General features: G+C 42.6%; 1 protein-coding gene across 2 annotated transcripts; it reads left to right on the forward strand.

Annotated features, from left to right (window-relative positions):
* The first annotated feature begins 409 nt into the window (after window positions 1-409).
* Window positions 410-17,318, forward strand: LOC116943315 (potassium channel subfamily K member 2-like). Of its 2 annotated transcripts, none has more exons than XM_032956087.2 (5): window positions 410-2,052; window positions 5,633-5,774; window positions 7,906-8,066; window positions 11,140-11,326; window positions 13,160-17,318. In XM_032956087.2, the coding sequence occupies exons 1-5, from the start codon at window positions 1,864-1,866 to the stop codon at window positions 13,645-13,647; spliced, it is 1,167 nt and encodes a 388-aa protein (XP_032811978.1). In that variant the 5' UTR covers window positions 410-1,863; the 3' UTR covers window positions 13,648-17,318. The 2 variants fall into 2 exon arrangements, with proteins under 2 accessions (XP_032811978.1, XP_032811979.1); XM_032956088.2 differs by having other exon boundaries at window positions 425-2,052; window positions 5,651-5,774.
* The last annotated feature ends 6,656 nt before the right edge of the window (window positions 17,319-23,974 follow it).

The raw sequence follows: 23,974 nt of genomic DNA on the forward strand, positions 1-23,974 counted from the left end.
CATAGGTGCACTATGGCTCAGACATCGATTAAGATTTGAAGTTTTCGTGACTGCAAGGATCCATACTCTTTGGTCCTTTCGATAAAGTCACATAGATGAATAAAAAAATAAAAATAATGAAAATAATAAAATGAATTTAGTTATTTTCATTTTATTATTTTCATTATTATTTTTATTTTCATTTTATTATTTTCATTATTTTTATTTTTCATCTACGTGACTTTACCGAAAGAACCAAAGAGTATCGATTAAGCCCCTTGTAGCAGAAAGGCGACCCAAGACGAAAAGGAGGCTCTAAAATATGCATGATCACAAATCATTTATAGCTGCGGTAAATGCACGCTTAATGCACGGATAAAAGGTTCCATTAGGGTTTCAAATGTTTCATGGAATTGTAGCAATGATAGTATAGTAAGAATTAATAAATAATACAAGAATAAAATCAATTCCCCTTCCCTCAAGAGTCATATACACTTTGCAGTGAAGCTGACAGCCTCCATCTGGACAAGCGCATGTCTGCCTACAACAGGGCTCCGTCAGATTTAATCGGGAGCACTTAAACGAAATCAACAACAGCAACATTTCACCAGCGACTGTAATACTTGCAGGAGTTTGTAGCACACGACGGGCTACTTGTTAGTCATTTTGAAGTGTTGCTTCTCAAGTTTCAAACCGCATTGCAGCTAGCTTATGGGGAAGTCTCATCATGACCATTACCATCTCTCATGTGTAAATTCAATAGGATGCAGTAGAAGTAGCAACCAGCAGCACCCCTGGGGGACATTCAACAAATGGGCCCAACCCGATTGTTGTTCTGAGTGCGCGTTGTGGTATATATAGGCAGCTCACAGTCTGGCGTGGATTTAGCTGCAAGGCACTCGGCTAAGATAGGTGAGAGGACTCGTGCACGGATGGCTGTAACGCCCGAGTAGAGTCTCAGGTTGAACGGGAGCAAAAGCGTGAACAAGTATCCGCGTACGCAAGTTAAGTCAACACGGCAGCAATCATTGGCCAGCCAACGTTGGCTCACGCATCGGTGAAGAATGACATTAAAATAGCAGATTTATTAGTTATTTTTCAGTAATATACCGTAAAGTGACAACGGAAGATAACGATGCCAAACAGTTTCAGAGAGATAAGAGTGCGCTCAGGCTGTATATACAGAACTGAATTTGTTTTTTCTGTTGGCAATTTTACGTGGAATATATTAAATTAGATCCTTAAAAATATAATGTCGAAGACTAGCTATATCCTGCCAATCATCTGGGGATACGGTTGCATTTAAACGCTACGTAAATTGTATTGTACGTATAAATGGTTGCCTGCGGCAGAAATATCAACATCAGCTCTTTATAGTGGGATTCTAACACATTTTGATCTTTTACGATCAACATTAACCGCTGTAGCGCAGAATATATTTATCAATATATCAGGAGAGGCAATGGGTCGAAGCAAATTGCATTACACATCATGGGCGATGAGTCTCATGAGTCACCCAAGTGTGGGTTTTTTGTAACAGCTGCGAATTTGGGTAAAATGGTCATTCAATAAATCCAGAGCCAAAACCACGAATCCAATTCTCCGACTGAAAATTTGCTGTCTTCCTCTCCATCGAGACCCATAGACAATTTCCCGCTGTTTTCGGTCCAACCACAAGACTGGCATTGCAGAGGAATTCAATTTGTGTTTACTGTTTGAATCAATAATTTTTCCAATCAAGACGAGCCACCTTCCTGTACAAAAAAAATACTCATCGAACAAGACCGAAGTCGACGACTTATAATAGTGCAGGCAGGCACAGCGACTGGATCACTGACGCATGCCGATGTGGGCATAGCCGGCAATAAACAAAAGCTGCCAAAGATGAAGTGGCAGGCAGTGTTGACCTTGCTGGGCGTTGTGGTGCTATACCTGTTCGGAGGAGCGCTGGTCTTCAGAGCGCTGGAGAGGCCCTACGAAATGCAGCAGCGAAACCACCTGGTCATCGCCAAGGAATCTTTCCTGGATACGCACAAGTGCGTGAAGCCTGAAGACATGCAGAATCTGCTGAAGGTAATTCGTGTATGCAGGCACGCGCATCCATGCCACCCACACACATACAGTAGAGCGCATTACTTTTACCGTTTGCAATACAGGCAGACCTCGCTTAGCGCTTAAGATGCATTCCTCCTGAGAAGTGAGCGCCGCTCATCGAATCGGCGCAAAAAATGGGTCATTATACCATTGTATATGCGGCACTGTTTATGGTGATGCATTCCCGACAGCGGTGCTTCTATCTTACGAGCAATGTAAGAGGGTTTCATTGTAGTTTCTGTAACATCGCCAATAATAATACGGCAGGTAAATATTTCATAAATAAAAAGAAACATTTATGATAACATCAGTAAGTATAATGTACTGTACAGACGAGTACATTCTACTGTACCTGTATTGTCTGCAGTTCAGTCAGACGTGCCAAAGGGTGGTGAGATGTTAACTACCTCGCCTGGTATACAGGGAGTCGTGGGTTCCATCCCGAACGCCTGCTGTATATTTGGAGTTTGCATGTTCTCCCCATGGTGGCGTTGATTTTTCGCCGGGTCCTCCGGTTTTTCCCTCCACATTTAGAAACACGCCTTTAGAGTATCTGGCTGCTTTACAACTTCCATATTATGGTCAGCCACTCCGTTGAGCTATCATATGGGATGGCCAGGTCGCTTATGAAAAAGGGCCATTTTGCTCAGTCGGCCTTACCTGCTAAAATAAAAAATATTTAAATTTAGGCAATCCAAATATTAACTCGTTTGGAATGCGTCATTGTCCTGACAGCACCCCACCATACAACCTTGCCTATGAAGACCGTATTTAAGGCACTGTCTGTCACGAGTAGATTCCTCACGTGAATCCCACTGCTGAATCAGGAACTCTCCACATGGCGGGGGTAGCTTGACCATGATTCACCATGCTAGTCAGTGTGGGTCAGTGAAGGCAAGGAGCATAGATGCAGTAGCAATGGAGTACAACATTTACAGGAACTGATCCATCTTTATACTCAATGAGGTCCCCAAGATCTTCGGATCACCTTTTTCTCAGATACTCCGAAGTCAAGGCGCATTTCCTGGGGTGATCGCACTTTACTCCAGTGCAGATCCACAAGCTTTGGAGAACGCTTTGCCTTTGTTAGATAGAGTTAAGTCTGTCTTGAAAAGTCACCTCTTTAAATTAGCCTGTACCTCTTAGTTCTGTCCGTCTACCCTCGTTTTGTTTATTTCCTGCTTTCCATACACGGTGGCGCATTAGGATCTACGGATGAAATGCGCCACTTTAGAAATGTAAATTATTATTACGATACTACAAATTATTTTGCTGCAATGTCCACTGGTATCTCTACAGACCTCATTATTTGCCCAAAACGTCGCCTATCATATACTTTTCCATTTAACACCGAAGTGTTACTGACAAGTATTTTATTTGTGTATTATGTATGGTTGCTGAAACAGCAAAAACACGATATAATATATACTCTAATATGAATCTAGGTAAAATGCAAACGTACACAAGAAACATTTTACGTAAGATTATCGTTCGGCAGAGTTTTAAAAATGTCCTTTATTCACCCGTTTAAGAATACGCATTGTCATTACCTACCAGGCATATAACTTTACAGAATTTTTATTCGTATAGCTCTACTTGTTTTCATAACCCAGCTACAATGGGCTCACCTTGTTATCAACAAAAGTACCGTCCAAGGGAGTATTGCAATTACTTTCATACATATAAAAGCAAGACAGAATGAATGTTACAACTGAATTCCCCATGCACTTATGTAATTATTTGTTTTAATATACAAATTAATTCCAGCAATGTATGGATATATAAATATATTAATTTCTGAATATCAGCATCAATTAATAGGTTACGTGAAACTTCACGTAGCTTGCACACAGGAACGGGTACAAACCGAGGCTTTTGCTTGCTTCAACTTTAAAGACCCACGCGAGTGACACTTTCCGAAAAGTCAATTAGGCAGAAGTCAGAGCAGGCAGCTGCCTCTGGGACCATGGCATTCAAATATTGAGTGGCAAGAGGAAATATTGTCATGGGTAATAGTTAAATTATATCGAGGGACTGTGTGTTGTTGTCTTGCTGTGGTCTGGGACTACTGTTGTTGTTTTGCTGCATTGGCCAAGTTGGCATTTGTTGAAAAATCGGGAGGAATTAATATAGTTTTATCATAATAAATCAATTGTATGATGCGCATTCCATCCTAGGATCCCAATTCGCAATGCATGAAAAGCAGGATACAAAAACAGAACCAGGGTAACCAACCAAACCTAAAGAGGGAAGGCAACTTTAAAGAGATTCGTTTTTAAAGAAGACTTAAATATCTGTTTAACACGTAGGCTTTCGCGACCCCCCCAAAAAACGTTTATTATAAATTAAATATATCTACCCACTCTGATGACCTGATTTCAAGTGACAAGGCGTTCCATAGCTTGGGTGCCACGCTAACAAAAGCCCGATCGCCAAAAGAGTGCGACCTAGACCTGGGAGTGCTGATTTGCACTTATATACTTTATTTATGTAAATTTATTTATTGTGACTTGCTTACCTTTCCTATACTTCGCACTCCTATCGTTTTTTTGTATTGTTGTAACTGTCTGACCTGCCCTAACTGGACATCTGTGAAAAAGCGCTTCATAACTCATGGGATTCCTCCGGTCTAAATACAGATTCTGCACCATAAGCTGCGTCGTTTATTAATTTCACTCTGCGTAGCTGCAGACCTAGTGTTGGACTGCGCCGTTCTCCCACTCGCGCACCAATCGCTCAATGACTCATTTGACTCTGATTCTTTGTTGTTGACCTTATACGTCGCGGCAACCGAAGACTAAGGCCTTAAAAATGCATGAATGCTCATGTGTTTCAATATGCAGCATCGGGCCAAGTAATGCTGTATGGGAGCGCTCACCTTACACTTTTAACAGTATAAAGGTTGCAAGTTAAAACTCTGATCAGGGGTCATTTGACTCATGCATCTGGCTGAGGTCGGTAAAATGTGTAATGTATCACATTGTGGGGATGTAAAAAGTTATTGTCTTATAGACTCCACGATGTCTGCCACAGGAATGTGGAATTTCCACCACTGGCTTAGGGCCGCCAATCAAAATAAGCACCACACAATGCTTGTTTGAAAACGCGGATATAATATACAAAGCTACTAATTTCAATGCCGTGCCTTCCATGGCTATAATCTACCACAGCTGTACATGTATCACTCTTTGTCCATGCACTGCTGGATGAGGGCTTGTCCATACTGTGCGGGTCATGGGGGTTATTTGACCACATACACCGCACTGGTCAGGGCGTGTGTTGGTGAAGGTGGTGGGGAGCATGGAGGGCACAGAAGAACAGTACCACGATCAAGTTTGCTCCATTCCCCTCTGCTGCCCACAGTGTTAGTTACACAGCAGCCACCAACGTATGTTCTATGAATGGTGGTACCCCATTCAAACATTATCCAGGCTCAACACTGCTTAGCTTCAGAGATATAACGGGATCGGGCACATTCCACGTCGAGATACATATATACGCATTTGAGCGCCGTCAATTCAACGTATAACACTCTGCTGCTATTGTTGATTTTGATAAGTGCCTGAACCTGTGGCAGACGGTGGTGGAGGTGATGGGAGCTGGCGTTAATCCAATCTCCAACAACACCAACAACACCGGAGTCAGCATATGGGACATCGGAGATGCCATCTTCTTTGCTGGCACCGTCCTCACCACCATCGGTGGGAATCCTGCGGTCATTCTAATGGGGATTATTTACTTGATGAGTCAAGCCCAGTCAAAGAGTCCGCCTGCTCAAATATTCAACGAAGTTATTGTTTTAATTTTGCAAGGCCTGAGCCAATGGTGGAAATTTATCGTTCTCATGACAGGTGCTTAGTGTCTCAATAGCACGACCGCTGTTTGGCTTCGCTCCACAACGCGGTACTCATTTATCGACTGCTAATGGTAATTTGAACTCGCACTGGTAAAGGCAACATGGTGACATTTTAATACATGTGGAGTCTTCATTTTTGCGTTGAATAAATACCATTTGTGGTTGTTACCAGTGTTGGGCCATTGCTTTAGCTTCACATGTTAAAAAATACGTAGAGAATATACTCCTGATTTAAAGCTTTCGTGACTGCAATGATTAATCTTCTTTGGTTCTTTCGGTAAAGTCACGTAGAATGAGAATAAAATAATAAATTGATAAAATAAAATAACACAATAATATTCTCACGACAGCGCTGTCCTACCAGACAGTCTCGTCATTCTACGTGACTTTACCGAAAGAACCAAAGAAGATGAATATACTCCTGCTGCGAGAATACATTGCAAGCCACTATGTCGCATGGTATACTCACACAGACAAGCTTTCTTGGGGAGTGGTGGTGCAGCGGTTAGTGGCACTGTGCTACCAACTCCAAACTTATTAGGAATCGATGTAATGCCCATAGCGCATATCGAGCCAGGCTAAGGCACCATTATAATTATCATGGTTCAGTGTTAATGCCCAAGGCTCACGGGGGACCAGACATGATGTCATCTTCTTTGGTTCTTTCGGTAAAGTCACGTAGAATGATAATAAAATAATAAATTGATAAAATAAAATAACACAATAATATTCTCACGACGTTTCGGCCACAACACAAGCGGCCTTCATCAGGTGAAGGGGGCGAGACTGTCCTACCAGACAGTCTCGCCTACCAGACAGTCTCGCCCCCTTCACCTGATGAAGGCCGCTTGTGTTGTGGCCGAAACGTCGTGAGAATATTATTGTGTTATTTTATTTTATCAATTTATTATTTTATTATCATTCTACGTGACTTTATCGAAAGAACCAAAGAAGATGAATCATTGCAGTCACGAAAGCTTTAAATCGAAATTCAGACATGATGTCTTCGGTATACATGTTACAGGCTCTTGCATGACCTTAAAGAGGCATTAGTATCTGATTACATAAAGGAATCAATGATTTGTGAGCAAATATACGTTAGAGGCCGTCCATAAATGACGTCAAGCACCTTGGGGGGGGGGGGGTCAGACATTTGTGACGATGTGTGACGAAGGGGGGGGGGGGTTGAGAAATGTGACGTCACATCAAAATGCGCAACTTTAAATTAATATAGACAACACGTTCCACTTAATTAAATGGACTTTTTAATAAATATTTTCTCCTACAACATCAGAGTGCAGCGCCACATTAAATACGCACCACAAGCGATTCGAAGCATGTTTTATTTTTTGGGGGGGAGGGGGGGGCAGAGCTTTGTGACGTCATATTTGAGTGGGGGGGGGGTCTGAATTTTTGTAACGCCGTGTGACTAGGGGGGGTCAAAAATCGCCCAAAATCGCGTGACGTCATTTATGGACGGCCCCTTACCACTTGTACTGGTATTCCAGGCGTGGCCATTGCAACAGTATAGAGTGTTTCAGGGCTGTAAATCTAGGGTTGGTAAAAAACATATACGTAACTACATTTTGCCGTCTAAGGTGGTAATCAGCTTGACACCCTGTCCTGGGTTTTCCAAGAATCATTCTGCTGTTGAGGTAAGTGTCCTGTAACTGTCCTGGGGAAATCCGTAAGTCTTCCCAGGACATGAACAGTCCTATATGTTTGTGTCAATTGCGTATCAGTACACACGCTCAAGACCAGGCATTTACACGACGTAGCTCTCCTCCTCTTTCGATATTCTTCTTCTTCTTACTGTGATACGTCCCGTTTTTTTATTTGTGTGTGTGTGTGTGCACCTTAAGAGAGATGGTCAGCCTTGGTGGTACCAGCAAAGTTCATATCAATGGAGCATCTGGTTCCCGTTAGCAGCGTGACCCCGTTGCTTTGCGCTGCGCTCCACATGACCTTCCGTGCAGGCTACGGCAGTCCGTCCCCCAGTACGGAGGGCGGCCGCACCTTCTGCACGGTGTATGCCCTGTTCGGCATCCCCCTCTTCGGCTTCCTGCTCGCGGGGGTGGGCGACCAGCTCGGCTCGCTCATCGGACGGGGCATCGGGCACGTGGAGCGCCTCTTCATGGTACCGTCCATCGTTGTTGGGACGGAAACACTCGACGCGTTCATCACTACACTACACCGGTGGCCTTTGAAAAGGAGAAATGTATAATTGGTTACATTTTGGGCAATGCGTCCTTCTTCATAGAAAATAATTTCATGTGCTTTTGGAGAAGGCCCATTGCCCAAAATGTTGTCTAATTGACTATACAGGTAGTCCCCGACTTACGATGGTCCGACTTACGATATTTCGATCTTACGATAGCGATATGGCAAAATTGTAAAATATTTTTTTTTATTTCGCGTGGTAGGCAAACGCAGCAGCGTTACGAGGTACGATACTGTAACTTGATCATCGCCATCCTCCTCTTCCGACAACTAAGTTAATGTAGCCATCAACAACCTTAACATCGTTCAAGTATGCAGACGACGGACAGAATCTTGGTGAGTACAGTAGAATATGATACGTTAGGATACGTTCAATGCATGTATGATACGTAGCTTTAGCGATTTCATTTTAGGGTTACCACGATACGATACCTTCAATGCATGTTAAAAGTTTTTTTTTATAGCAGATAGGATTGTTTCCTGAAAAAAACTTTCTATGCAATTGCAGTTCATATAGGTAGGCTAAGAATTTACCTTGTTTTTTTACTTTAAATTTTACTGTGCAATCCAGTATTGTAATTAATAAATACATACAGTATATAGTTTATACAGAGGGTACTGTAAATTGCTGTTTTGCTCAATTATCACCATTCTTTAAGACTCCTGGGTAGGCTAGGCCATTTTCAACTTACGATATTTTCGACATACGATGGGGTCGTCGTAACGCGTCTCCATCGTAAGTCGGGGACTACCTGTATATATTTTTTCCCTTTTCACCATTTCCTGTTCCGATGACGTACAGTGAGGGAAAAAAGTGTTTGATCCCCTGCTGATTTTGTACGTTTGCCCACTGATAAAGAAATGATCAGTCTATAATTTTAATGGTAGGTTTTTTGAACAGTGAGAGACAGAATAACAACAACAAAATCCAGAAAAACGCATGTCAAAAATGTTATAAATTGATTTGCATTTTAATCATGGAAATAAGTATTTGACCCCTCTGCAAAACATTACTTAGTACTTGGTGGCAAAACCCTTGTTGGCAATCACAGAGGTCAGACGTTTCTTGTAGTTGGCCACCAGGTTTGCACACATCTCAGGAGGGATTTGGTCCCACTCCTCTTTGCAGATCTTCTCCAAGTCATTAAGGTTTCGAGGCTGACGTTTGGCAACTCGAACCATCAGCTCCCTCCACAGATTTTCTATGGGATTAAGGTCTGGAGACTGGCTAGGCCACTCCAGGACCTTAATGTGCTTCTTCTTGAGCCACTCCTTTGTTGCCTTGGCCGTGTGTTTTGGGTCATTGTCATGCTGGAATACCCATCCACGACCCATTTTCAATGCCCTGGCTGAGGGAAGGAGGCTCTCACCCAAGATTTGACGGTACATGGCCCCGTCCATCGTCCCTTTGATGCGGTGAAGTTGTCCTGTCCCCTTAGCAGAAAAACACCCTCAAAGCATAATGTTTCCACCTCCATGTTTGACGGTGGGGATGGTGTTCTTGGGGTCATAGGCAGCATTCCTCCTCCTCCAAACACGGCGAGTTAAGTTGATGCCAAAGAGCTCCATTTTGGTCTCATCTGACCACAACACTTTCACTCAGTTGTCCTCTGAATCATTCAGATGTTCATTGGCAAACTTCAGACGGGCATGTAAATGTGCTTTCTTGAGCAGGGGGACCTTGCGGGTGCTGCAGGATTTCAGTCCTTCACGGCGTAGTGTGTTACCAATTGTTTTCTTGGTGACTATGGTCCCAGCTGCCTTGAGATCATTGACAAGATCATCCCGTGAAGTTCTGGGCTGATTCCTCACCGTTCTCATGATCATTGCAACTCCACGAGGAGAGATCTTGCATGGAGCCCCAGGTCGAGGGAGATTGACAGTAATTTTTGTGTTTCTTCCATTTGCGAATAATCGCACCAACAGTTGCCACCTTCTCACCAAGCTACTTGGCAATGGTCTTGTAGCTCATTCCAGCCTTGTGTAGGTCTACAATCTTGTCCCTGACATCCTTGGAGAGCTCTTTGGTCTTGGCCATGGCGGAGAGTTTGGAATCTGATTGATGGCTTCTGTGGACAGGTGTATTGTATACAGGTAACAAGCTGAGATTAGGAGCACTTTAAGACTGTGCTCCTAATCTCAGCTCGTTACCTGTATAAAAGACACCTGGGAGCCAGAAATATTTCTGATTGAGAGGGGGTCAAATACTTATTTCCCTCATTAAAATGCAAATCAATTTATAACAATTTTGACATGCGTTTTTCTGGATTTTTGTTGTTGTTATTCGGTCTCTCACTGTTCAAATGAACCTACCATTAAAATTATAGACTGATCATTTCTTTGTCAGTGGGCAAACGTACAAAATCAGCAGGGGATCAAATACTTTTTCCCTCACTGTACATGTACATCATCAGCAAAACGAAACCAGAATAAAAAAGAAAAGAAAATAATGTTATCGGTATCGAGGCTCCGACAAGGCCATGTGGGAGGGCGTGTGGCACAGTTTGGCCCCAGCTATCGTAGAGTGCGGTCGTGTCGCTATGGTTCTCTGGGGTGAGTACGAACAACAGCGCTACGCCTCTCTGAATAAAATTAACGCCGAGCCGTTTGCGTGCTCCGAGATTCATCGGTGAACGGGACCCATCCTCCAACTTGCAGGCGCCTCGGAATGGGGAAAGGGTAAATAATAATTATTATTTACATTCATGAAGGCGCAATTCATTGGATGCACTTCTGCGGCCGTCTGGAACGCTCTTCCTTCTGATATTAGGAAGCCACTGGAGCTATGCATTTTAAAATCTAGATTGAATTTTTTTTCTTTACAATTGCTTTTCGTATTAGTTTGTTGCCCTTCCCCTGCACCTCCGACTAGCATGGTTGGCTACCTACGATCCAAAAGAAGTTCAACATAAATACACGGGGGCTGTTTGACTGTACACCACACTGGTGGGGGCGTGTTGGTGCACTGAGTCTCCGCGTTCGCGTGCCAGCGCTGGAACGTGAGCGCGGACCGGATCCGTGTCATCTCGGCGCTGCTCTTCATCCTCGTGGGGCTGATGCTCTTTGGAGGGGTTCCCATCGCCGTGTTCATGCACATCGAGGAATGGAGCACGCTGGAAGCCGTCTACTTTGTGGTCGTCACGCTCACCACCATCGGTTTCGGAGACTTTGTGGCCGGTCAGTCCCACGCGCACCGCGACGCGCTGCAGTTTGCTGCAATAAATTATTAATACGTTCATTTTGTAGTATTGTAATTACATAATAAAGAGGTGTTTTTTGGGACCATCGCGTAAATACAAGTGTGTCGTTTAAGCCGCCACCACCTGACAGAGCGAATTAGTAAGGTTTGTCATGTAAACAAAAGGTCCCAATTAGTAAACTTCTTCAGCACATCGGTGTGTTGGAGGGTAAACCCACAACATTTACAATTCGAGTGCGACGTTTCACTGGTGATTACAACCAGCTTCATCAGGCGATTAGCCAGAATTGTGAAGAAGTCCTCCTGTTTCGGTCTTCAATAGTGCAACGGTGATGTCATCACTGTGAGCCTAATAAAAAAAACCCCGATTATTGATAATATTGGTCGCGAAAGCCTACGTGTTAAGTTGTAATTAGAGTTCATTTAAAAATATATATTTCCTGACAAAGTATTTATTAAATTACATCATTAACTTTATACATAAATAGCCCTTACCCATTACATGTACATTGAAAATTCAACACATTCCTCATTAACACTACCTGCCACATAAATGTGCTTTAAAGAAGGGCCATTGCCTGAAAAGTCACCGAGTATCCACAGAGTGATTGACAAATATGTTGAGTTTTTTTGTGAATGCTGCTTGTAAGCCACTGGCAATGCATCATAAGCAAATGTCCCATTCAATTAGAACCTTGATACACTTTTCCAGAGTACTGTAATTATTCTATGACGGATGACCAGAAATGTGGACATTGACAAGAACAATAGATACTCGTTGGTTCTATTGGGCAAAGTCACGTAGGTGAAAATGAAATAACAAAAAATCACGACGTTTCCTCCAGACAGTCTCGTCCCTTCACCTGATGAAGGCCGCTTGTGTTGTGGCCGAAACGTCGTGATTTTTTGTTCTTTTATTTTCACCTACGTGACTTTGCCCAATAGAACCAAAGAGTATGGATCCTAGTAGTCACGAAAGCTTTAAATCAAGAACAATAGAACCAAAGATGAGGCACGGTGAGGTGTATGGAATTACGTTGTGAAAAAAGGAAGAAAACCCACAGAACAGACAACAAACACAAATCATATATCACATTGACTGTTAAGAAAAGACATTGGACACCGGCAGGACACATCACAAGGGAGGAAGATTGCCAATGCTCCAGATCAATGATGAAGTGGCAGCCATAAGAGGAAACACACCCAAAAGCACATGTTCCCTTTTTGCGATGAATATTGTGATGAAAATAACTCTCAACTGAGATGCTAGTAATATAATTTGATGTACCGGATGGCAATGGACAAAGTGTTCAAAGCAAAACCTCCTGCGTGGGTCGAGTGGCTCAGAGATCAGAGCACAGAGCTGGCACCACTGATATCCTAGGTTCGTATCCACAGAGCCACCAGTGGTTAAACTGGCACCTCACGTGGAGTGAGCCAATAGTCTCAGCCTGGTCACCAATATCAGAACAAAGAACACGTAACATAAATTTTTGTTCTATTCATTTTGATACATTGCATATCTGAAAATCAAAAATATTGGCTTGACAGTCACGCTACAAACAGTAATTCCTGGCAGGGCAGGTGGGAAAGTGCTGCCTCCGACTGACCAGAGATCATTTGAATACATCTCAGAAGTATCTCTGTGGTATCCACTTCTGTGTGCTGTATTCTAACAGGGACCGTTGCACTGCTCTGCAGAGATTCACATGCATAGGTAATCTCACAATATGACACCGGTAGCATAAGCAGGGTAAAATTTTGTAAAAAAAAAGTATTTTAAGTAAATCGTCGTGTCTCTTCACCTCTAGGCAGCAAACCGGATCGAATCTACTTTGATGGATACAAGCCACTCGTGTGGCTGTGGGTGCTGGTGGGCATGGCGTACTTTGCGGCTCTACTCTGCATGATCGGGGACTGGCTGCGTGCCCTCTCAGAGCGCACCCGCAGCAGCATGGGTGACATCACCTCCCAGGCCGTGCAGTGGTCTGGCCTCAAGGAGCAGGTCTCCGCCACCGACCTGCTGACCCCCAAGTTGCACAAGGTCGCCGGTGCCCTGCTGCCCCTCGACCTGCTCGAGAAGGGAGGTCCAACGGGCACCGACGGGCCACAGCAGGCTGGCGATGGCGGTGAAGCCGGCTCGGATTCCCCCGAAGCCACAGGGCCCAGAATGCTGGGCAAGGCGCTGGGTCGCAAGTGCAAGGGCGAAGAGGTCAAGCGACCCTGGGTCGGCACAGGGATTGAGGAGGCTAATAAGGCAGTCGCGTTGGTTCAGAAGGGATCCAAGCCAGCTGTTTAGTCGATAGAGCTGGGGACATTAATCGATTAACTGCAGATTTTAATCTACTAGTTATTTTGTGGACTATTACTTGGGCCCCTTTTGAAAGCTAAGGACAATCAATGCTCAATTCAAGTTATTCTATGCTTCTTTCTATTTATCAAAAAACCCCACGACACAAGTTATGTAAACTTTCCTGAATACGCAGTTGATGATACAGATGACGTCACCAAAGACCATCCATCACATCTTGTCTAGCGGCATACATGGCAAAACAGTTTAGAACTTTCCCCCCAACTATTTAGGAGTTCTCTGATTCGTTAAGTGATCGAAACAATAATCGGTTATCGATTACAGCACTTAACAAATCAAATTTTCCCAGATATAGCCCTTTGCCATTCAACAGTGAAGTTGAGATTTGTGGTCGCTCAAATTGCAGCGATTATATGAACCCAGAACTGTTTGCATTTAAAAGTAGCAATGAATTCATACTTAGTTATCAGGTTTTTTATTTTTATTTGTTATAATTCTGGTTTAACAGCAGGGTTTTCACCAACAAGTTAAGGGTCGACAGTCAAATATTGTCAGCATGTATGCAAAATGGGGAGGCCTACATCTAACAGTGCATTCTCGCAAGCCTATACATTTTTATTTTGCAATAACTGGACTATAGAGAAAAAACTGGAGCAAATGTGAATGGCCCAACTGCATGGAGTTTTTACACTGAAATGGTATAGACTTTGATGGGAAATATGCTGTATAAGAATTGTTTTGCAGTCAATTGTAGGTTTAACTGGAAAATGTGTATATGTTAAAGGACATTTTGAAATAACTGCATGATGGAGAGTAATGGCCCGTACACGAAATGATAAGATTTAATCATAAGTGGTTGTATTGAGCATATTATATTGGCCTTATATGATACATTGGCCTTGTTTGTGCCTACCCTGCATGCACTTTCTTTTTTGGTGAGTTTCTAATCGTTTACATAAAGTCTTACATATTTTTTCTGTTACATTGGTCTTTCATACACAAAATAGCTAATTAAAGACACCCAATACCCTTTATTTGTACCTATTTCTAAAATTTGCAGGGCACTATAATCAATGTTTGACTGAGGCCCTAACTCTAACCTTACACAAATGAGGGGCCCACAATGATGGAGTAAGGGGCACCGTGTGGCTTTTGCCCCGGGCCTCTAGGGACATTTGGGACGTGCCGAGAATATACGTATGCTGTACTGCACTCGTGTTTTATTTGAAAGAATGTAGACTTTGCAACGGTTAGCTTTTTTTCTTCTTTCTTTTATTAAAGTACTATCCATGAACAATTGTACAAATGTTGATTAAATCGTTTTAAAATGGTGACAGCATACCAATCACTTCAATTTAAGTAATTCTACGAAAAATGAGCTACTTGTCCTACATGCACATACAACGTACATCTAATATTCCCTCACTTCATCTCCATTGATATCAACTATCCTTGCCGTTATGAATTGGTTTTAAAATGGTGACAGCACACCAATCATTTCAATTGAAGTAATTCTACGAAAGATGAGCTACTTGTCCTACATGCACATACAACGTACATATAATATTCCCTCACTTCATCTCCATCGATATCAACTATCCTTGCCGTTATGAATTGGTTTTAAAATGGTGACAGCACAGCAATCATTGCAATTGAAGTAATTCTACGAAAGATGAGCTACTTGTCTTACATGCACATACAATGTACATCTAATATTCCCTCACTTCATATCCATTGACATCAACTATCCTTGCCGTTATGTTTCTGCCTATTCTAGTGGGTATCCGATGCCCGTGGTGGACAATATGGAATAAGCAGCACTTCCCATACACTATCAAGTGAAAGATAACCTAGTACATTTGACGTAATATAAACACATACAAATGCATATTTTCACGTGTATCCTTAGTAGCAGTGGTATGTGAATTGCAGTGAAAAGTAAGATTGCAGTTGAAATATGCTTGTGCCTTTACCGTTAATTATATTCTGTGAGATAATTTTATTGTAAATACAGTACGACTGTTGAATGAAATGTGTTTGCGATGCCATACTGACAAGTGCATGCATTAAATGGTTATGCATGCACTTCCCAATTAGCTTGGACAAATTATTTAATTGCCGAAATGAATTCACTTACAAATACGCGTGTGGCTTGTTCTGCTAATACTCCAGCACACGATGTCAGCCATAATTATCAAAAAAATTACGCGTTAATTTACTGACATACTTACAGCTGCAGATGTCATGCACTATATTGGAAGAATGATGACTTCTCACAAAATGGTACTCGTTTTATCGACCCCAGGAGGAGGATGACTTACAATAGGAATATTGCAAATCCCAATTTGGGGTGGTTATTCTCATTCCATCATGAGAATATTAGATTTCTACCACTTGCCAAGGGCTGCCATTGCTTGAGTAGTAAGCAAATATTAATGCAGTATTTGAAATGGATTGCATAATACTCATCAGCTATTGTTTGTTATGGAGGGTTCCCCAAACAGTCTCAATCCCTCATGGTCCAGTGATGCCACAATCCATTTAATTCCTGCACCATGAGCTGATCTCATCAACCCAGATATATGCGGTAGAACATTGTTAAACATCAGCTGCATTTGAACAATAAACTCCTTGTTTCAATGGGTTATTGCCTGGCCATAATGCAACAGGAATATATCCCATAACGTTACTGCAGCGCTGCCTAAGGTTGCACTTTGGGTATGTTTGAAATAACCGTTTTTATAACGTTTCACCATATACTGTATATCAGGATGGATTTTACAACGTTGTAGCAACGTTGCATGTACGTTATATGATATATTATATAGAGCTCCTAGAAAAAAAAGCTAAATTTAATTCCAAGTTCAAAAGTATAAGTAGTTATGTACACATGTCCAGTATGTGCTTTTTTCATCTTCAAAACATGAATTAACTGCATAAATTCGAACTGGATGCACGTATTACATATTTACTTCCACTTCTCGTTATACACGAATGTATGCGAGCGTAGACATTCTTATTGGTGGTTGATGTGAAATTATCGCTTCATTGAAGTTAACAAGTGGCCAGGGTTACGACTGCAACCTGTTGCTGGGGAGAGCAGACACCACAGTTACTGCTATTCAAGTGCCAGACGCGAGTCCTGCAGTTAAATGTCTATGCAATTAGTAGCATAAATAAGTTCTACTGTATTTCTTATTTTTTTAAATACTGTATTAGAATGGTAACACATTTGTATGTGGATCACGTTCGAAATTAATGTCGGGACAACTGGTGGTAACTTTGGGCTGCTATTAAGGAACTTAATTGGCTAAAATGCATTACTCCAACGTGCACTCACGTAACATTGACATACAAATGCATTTATTCAATTACTTACGTGTCTTGTGTATCTGCGTGAAAGTCACGTGTAAAAGCATTCGGTAAATGAATTGATCCATATATTTAGCGCAATATCGTGATCCGTTAATTTACCATAAGATTGTCCATCTGCAATCGTAAATATGGTTGTTCGAGAACGTTTGAAATGCGATATCTAAAATATAGCAGTCCTTAAAAACAAGTTCATGCGTTTTAGATGTTTTTTTTGTAAGTAAAAGTTTGTTCAAAATAACCAGTGGTTTAAACAATATGTTGAAGTAAATTATTGTGCCAATTAACGTGCTTTGTGTTCAGTCTAATTGTATAGACTGTCATCAATGGTGATATCTAAATTAGTCTTGGTCCAATACCAATACCCGCCATTCGCTACTAAGTGAGGTCACTTTCGCGCCTATGCCAGGCCCGGTGCACTTTGAGGTCACGTAAAGTGTCGAAGCTTCGCTGGCAGGAGGTCACGGGACAGACCGTGCAGGTTGCCATAGGTTGACTGAGATAGCTGCTATGGCAGATGCACCACCCTACTGTGCCAACTTGCTGTATGTTATCGGCCCGGCGCAACGCTCGTTGTTATGAGCGTCGCTCCTCTGCCCTCCGTGGTTGCTGGAGGGCGAATGCCTCCAACTGCCCAGAAGCGTCCTTCACGTGAGGCCGATCTTAACACCGCTGGTACTAGTCGTCGACAAGTCCAGTGAACTCCACATCATCTCGTATCACATCAGTCAATTTCTTCTCCATCCGATGTAGTGCCCGTTTAGCCCCCCTCTATCTAGCCCAACAGAAGCTGTGGCTGGGCATGCGGGCTACATGACCCAGTCCTGGTCGACCCACATCACCAACCCTATCTGAGCAGCATGGCGAATGCTTAGTTATGGTCAAACAACCGAAACATAACCAACACAAAGCATGGGCAGGACTTCATCCAGCAGTGGACTGCCACAAGGTTGAGTGTTATTATTTTGTAACAATGAAATTAGGAAATCGAGGATTCATTGATCTTCCCCTGAGAATCCGTAACTTGCCACGATTTAATTAAATATTTGTCGAGCAAACTTGTTGTAAAACAAATTAAAATAATTGTTGGGACACAACTGGAAAATAAATCAGACTACAGCATGAATAGCTAAGGCAATTATTATTCGAGACGGATTGGCTGCAAAATTATTAGAGGCAAGTAAGAAAAAACTTGGAATGGATATGAAAACTGGAATTTTACCAGCAATCTAGTTCGGTTTGCTTGATTGAATGCTACATTTTATATCCATATTTAACAGTACGATATAACTGAACGGGATGGAAACGTGTCAGTTTCTTCGAAGTTGAGCTATATTACTGTTTTATTGTTTTTTATATTAGTTCTTACAATAAGAGAGATGGAAGCGAAGTTATCTTGGGTGGTAGGCACGAGATAATGTTTGTTGCATTGTGAGACCGTGATCACTCTGGGGAGGCCTTCATCCAGCAGTGGATCAGAATTAAAAATATACTGCAGGAATCCGATGAGCTATGAAGCTCTTTCCCACAGACGTCCGGTCGGGCTGGCAAGAACGTTACAGGAATAAACACAATACACAAACACGATTGGAGTGCAAAGTACAAGAAAGGCAAAGACATCACCCAAACACGTACAAACAAAACTAAACCATCCCCATCCTACCAAAGGCCACTGAGGTGTGATTTATTTTATTTTATACCTACGTGACTTTACCGAAATAACCAAAGAGTATGGACCACTGAGGTATTAACTTATTTTTCAAAAGCGACCTGGCCAGAAATGACAGCTCAACAAAAGTGTATTAATTGGTTCTTTCGGTAAAGTCACGTAGATAGAAAAATAATAAAATTATTTAAAAAAACACGACGTTTCGATCGCAACACGAGCAATCGTCCTCAGGTGAACAAATGCAGCAGGCGGACTGCTGGGGTAGAAATATAGCGAGAGAGCTACTGCAGCCAAAGGCAGAGCTACTACAGCGACAGGTTATATACGCTTGGAGTGGGGGGGGGAGGCTAGAGATGGAATTTGAAAGCAAATGCAAGATCGCAAAGCCAGGAATACTTCGGCTAATTATTTCTGTATTAAGATTCAACAAAAGTGGCTTATCATTTGGACATTTATAGCAGCAAAATAGCAAAATAATCTAAATAGTCTAAGCGCATGTTTCTTAATATGGAGGGAGGATTGACCACCTGGAACCATTACATTCACTCCAATTTAAAATAAAAGTTTCTTGAATGGAATTTCTGCCTAGAACTGAAATCCCACAGGGACCTTTCTTGCCAGTATCAAAATATAACAATAAGTTTTACCCTAATAGAGGTTTTTTTGGGGTTAGATCGCATACATGTGTGTCGTTAAAACAGCCATTAAATCTAGCGAAACGTCGTACTCAGATTTACAACTAGCCTGATGAAGCTAGTTGTAATTACTGGCGAAACGTCGTACTCAGATTGTAATGTTGTGGCTTGGCTCTCCAACACACCGGTGTGCTGTACTAGTGACGAATTGGCACGTTCTGTTTACGTGACAACCCTTACTAGTTGGCTGTGTCGGGTGGTGGCGGGTTTTAACGACACATTTATATATTTACACGATCTAACCCCAAAAAAACTCTATTATGGATATTGGTCGCGAAAGCCTACGTGTTAAACAAGTTATAACATTCATGTCAATAAAACAGGTGTGAAGATGTTAAAACACCAACCAGCATGCTTTCTTTCGAGGAATCCTTGCGGTGAGCGTGTTTTTTTGTTTGCATGTTCACTAGTACGTGTGGTTAATGCAGACAGAATTCCTAGAAAAAATAATTCAGTTTGGTGTTTTAACATATTAACACCTTCGATTTAGTTTCATAGTTCATAGTTTCATTTATTTTGGTACAGCCCTGTGAGCCATTCGGCTCTTGAATCGGGTACAACCGCAACAAACAAAAAAACTAAAACATGAACAAGAAAACATCTTAAAGTGACTTTGTGACTGTGCAAACAGAAAATCCAGGAAAAAAAACATCAAAATATTCCTGAAATAGCACCGTACACCAACGCTGTGTGCAAAATTCCCAGTGGGATGCAAGTCAACCAACAATAACAACAACAAGAAAACTTAGATTAAGGCCATCAGTCTAACTCCGTACTACAATAAACAAAAACATGGACAAACAAAAAAAAGTTTTAGAAATCACCAAAATAAAGCCATAAATGCAATGTAACAGTGATCATAGGAACTGTGACCGAATTTTTTAACAATAAACTACATAAATAACATGTAACACCAAACCCCAGAGCCACAGCTGGCTTCATGAGTCACTCCACAAACAACAGGAGCATCAGTCGGAGTATCACATTTCTCAATGCACCTCACATTTTTCAATGCTTTCGTGACTGCAGGGATTCATATTCTTGGTTCTTTCGGTAAAGTCACGTAGGTATTTATTTTATTTTATACCTACGTGACTTTATCGAAAGAACCAGAGTATGAGTAACACATTGTTATACATCCTAATATTAGTCCTGCGCAACTGCGGTTAATATGCATCGATTAACACAAGCGATCCAATGCTTGCATCGCCAATAGGTATCGATTCCAACCGTTAGAATCGACTACCGGGCTACATTCCTACGCGCGCCGTTGGGGAATCGAGTCAACGAATCGGATTGCCGGATCGCTCCATCCGGTTCTCCCACAGAAAGCACCCGCCCGCCATTGGCGTTCCCCCACCAAACAATCGCGTTTTGAAATCCGCGTTCCCGCGGCGCCATCCTCCGTCATCGGCGGCCGCCGAACATTCCGGACGTACGAGATAGCGGGGCGGTAGCCATCGCGCCCTGAATGTCGCGCGTGCTGTGCTGGGAGGACTTTGTGCAAGGTGCGGTTCGCTAGCGGATGGGGCAACAGGAGGCTTAAGGCGGATTCCATGGATGGTGGTGGGGCGTAAGGGAGTAGGGTGGGGGGGGTGTAGGGGCGGGGCTAATGTCAGGGCGGGGCTAATGTCAGGGCGGGGCTATTGTGAGGGCGTGGCCATGATTCAAGAAGCGCGCGCCCTGTCGAATGAATGAGGCAGTAGTGGGTGCTGGTGAATAATTATAATTCGAGGGACTCCTCTAATTACGAACGAGTTAGGTTCCCAGGGGTCTGTTCGTAAGTCGATTTGTTCGCAAGTCCAACGATTCCAAACACGTATTGCATGTACACTAAAAACGGGGAATGGCTTACAAATTTGTATAAACTCCTGTACATGTAGTGTAGATGCCACTAAAAATAGATGCCACTGGTTCTTCAATTTCTGCAGGTGTGGATGCTACCACCGCCATCTGCTTGCTCGGCGGTTGAACTTACGACTCTGGGTTTGAACCGACATACGGATAGGTTTGTTCGTATCTCGGAAAGTTCGGAAGTCGAATGTTCGTAAGTAGAGGAGGAGTCCCTGTTTACCTTATATAGCGGCTACTTTCATAAACGTTCAAGGGGCCGTCCGTAAATGACGTCACGCACCTGGGGGGGGGGGGGTCAGACATTTGTGACGATGTGTGATGAGGGGGTGGGGGTGAGAATTGTGACGTCACATCAAAATGCGCAACTTTAAATAAATATAGACAACACGTTCTACTTAATTAAATATACTTTTTAAAATAAATGTTTTCTCCTACAACATCAGAGTGCAGCGCCACATTAAATACGCTCTACAATAACAATAGTTTAAAGCGATTTGAAGCATGTTTTATATATTTTTGGGGGGGGGAGGGGGGGCAGAGCTTTGTGACGTCATATTTGAGGGGGGGTCTGACTTTTTGTGACGCCGTGTGACGAGGGAGGGGGGGGGTCAAAAATCGTCCAAAATCGCGTGACGTCATTTATGGACGGCCCCCAAGGCGCTTTTACAGACTTGCCATGAGGAGGTGGGGTCGGGTAAAAGATGTTGGCTAAGTTCAAAATAGAAAAATGCCTTCTTCTGAGAAACAATGTTCTGAATCAGAAATCCGATGAGCCGTTAAAGCTCTTTCACAGGTGTCCAGTAGGGGGCACGGGGTCAGAACATTGCAGCAACAAACAGTACACAAACGATAGTGAGTGCGAACCACCGGAAAGGTAAGCAAATCACGAAAAAATAAATACGCAAAAATAATAAAAGTTAATCAGTAAAATTTCCAAAAGTACATACCAACCGAACCGGACTCCCGGACAGAATTAGTGTTAAGATTATTTTGCTTATTTACCCAGGGGAGTCAAACTGCATCTCAATGTTTTCTTTTTTTTTATGAGAGGCCTACCACGTTTTCGCAGTAGATGGATGATGTTACTCTGTGTAATCGCATTTGAGTAATATGCAGGTAACTTTTTCAGCATTGGGATGTTTTGGCCAATACATTGTATGCTTTAGCTATGGGAGGAAAGATGAGAGCCCGGAGGAAACCCATGCAGAACAGGGGGAGAGCAAATTCCACATTAGGAAGACACCTGAATTAGGATTCGAACTCAGGTACTTATTCTTGCTGTGAGGCATTAGTGGTACCATTGCACCATCCTGCCGCCCAGGACTAAAATATTTGGTGCATGACCGAATCATTAACAGAACTCGTGAATGAGTAAACTGGAGCGTGAATGAAAGACAATGCCTAATAGTCCCTAAGACTGTAGCTTAGATTAATTAATAGCTTGGACTATTAATTTCCCTTTATGACCAGGATAGTGAATTACTGATCCAGCCAATGAATGAACAAACTAGGCACTTGACATAAACCAGACATGGATTTTTCACAACTGAATTAATCAGTGACCCAAATCAAGACACTAAATAACCCGTACTATAAATGAATGAATAGCCTGGACTCAGAATGCTTGAATGCTAACTAACTTTATAGAATAGTGTCTGTAAATGTCATAAATGGCCTGGCTTGTGAGTTAATTGACCAGGTCCCAGAATACATGCCTTCACCATTAATGGTTCAAGTCCTGAGTAAATTCATATTCCGGACAATTAATAAATTAACCGTTTTCGAATGAATAAGAGAACTGAGCCATAAATGAGTGGTCTAGTCTCGGCCACCTAGTTTGGTAAACCAAACCATTAAATCCTTAAAATAATCTCATGCTTAGATAGAAACTTGTTAGACATGTACGCTGTACAACTTATGATATATTGCGTGCTCTGACATAATTTGGGCAGTCAAGATAATTCAAATACTGTAATGACAAAGGCTGTTTTTCTTTTTTGGCACAGCGAACCTCCTTCGTTCCGGTCTGCTGACAGGCGTGGCGCTTATCAGCCGGTACCGAAAGTGTGAATATGCCCAGGGAGACCTCCGCAGCCTGGAACACGCCCCACCGGTAACAGCGCCACTGCAATCCCTGGGAGCTGGGACAACCGGTCGATTAAGACGAATAATGGAGCAACATTTATAATTGACTATGTTCATGTGGTCGTTTTACTCAGGCCTCTTCAAAAATGCCAGCTGTCCTGACAATCCGGGTCTCCCGAAGGCATGAATGAAGCCTCATACAAACCATGTCCAGCTGCGATGCAACTGATGATGTCACCAAGCCCTGCCCATCACCTCCCATCCAGCAGGAGACATGGGTACACGAGTTATTGGTCGAGTAATCGATTGCTTAAATAATGAGTCCCGTTCCTATTAATACCACAATGGGGCGGTGGTAATCGTACCAAGTTGCCCAGATTACATAAGCTCAAGTCTGCTAAGCAGGTTTGAGCCTGGTTAGGGGCCATCCATTTAGTACCTACGCATGGAGGGGGGGGGGGGTTAACCCACTTGCATACGCTTGTGTATGGGAGGTAGAATTACAATGTACGTACGCATAGGAAACGGGGGGGGGGGGGGGGTGGGAAGCCTCGATAATAATTTCTCTACGTTGGCCTTCAAATGAGTTAGATAGTCCGGCGGTGGACTATCTGCTTGCTTCAACGTTTTAATATTATTA

Source organism: Petromyzon marinus, chromosome 17, assembly GCF_048934315.1.
Source record: "Petromyzon marinus isolate PM22_M1 ecotype Great Lakes invasive population chromosome 17, UKy_Petmar_22M1.pri1.0, whole genome shotgun sequence".
Taxonomy (NCBI): Eukaryota; Metazoa; Chordata; class Hyperoartia; order Petromyzontiformes; family Petromyzontidae; genus Petromyzon; species Petromyzon marinus.

Coding starts and splice junctions, on each gene's coding strand:
- LOC116943315 (XM_032956087.2), top strand. CDS start 1,864: ATGAAGTGGCAGGCAGTGTTGACCTTGCTGGGCGTTGTGGTGCTATAC. Junction 2,053..5,632: donor ACATGCAGAATCTGCTGAAG/GTAATTCGTGTA, acceptor GATTTTGATAAG/TGCCTGAACCTGTGGCAGAC. Junction 8,067..11,139: donor ACGTGGAGCGCCTCTTCATG/GTACCGTCCATC, acceptor TTCGCGTGCCAG/CGCTGGAACGTGAGCGCGGA.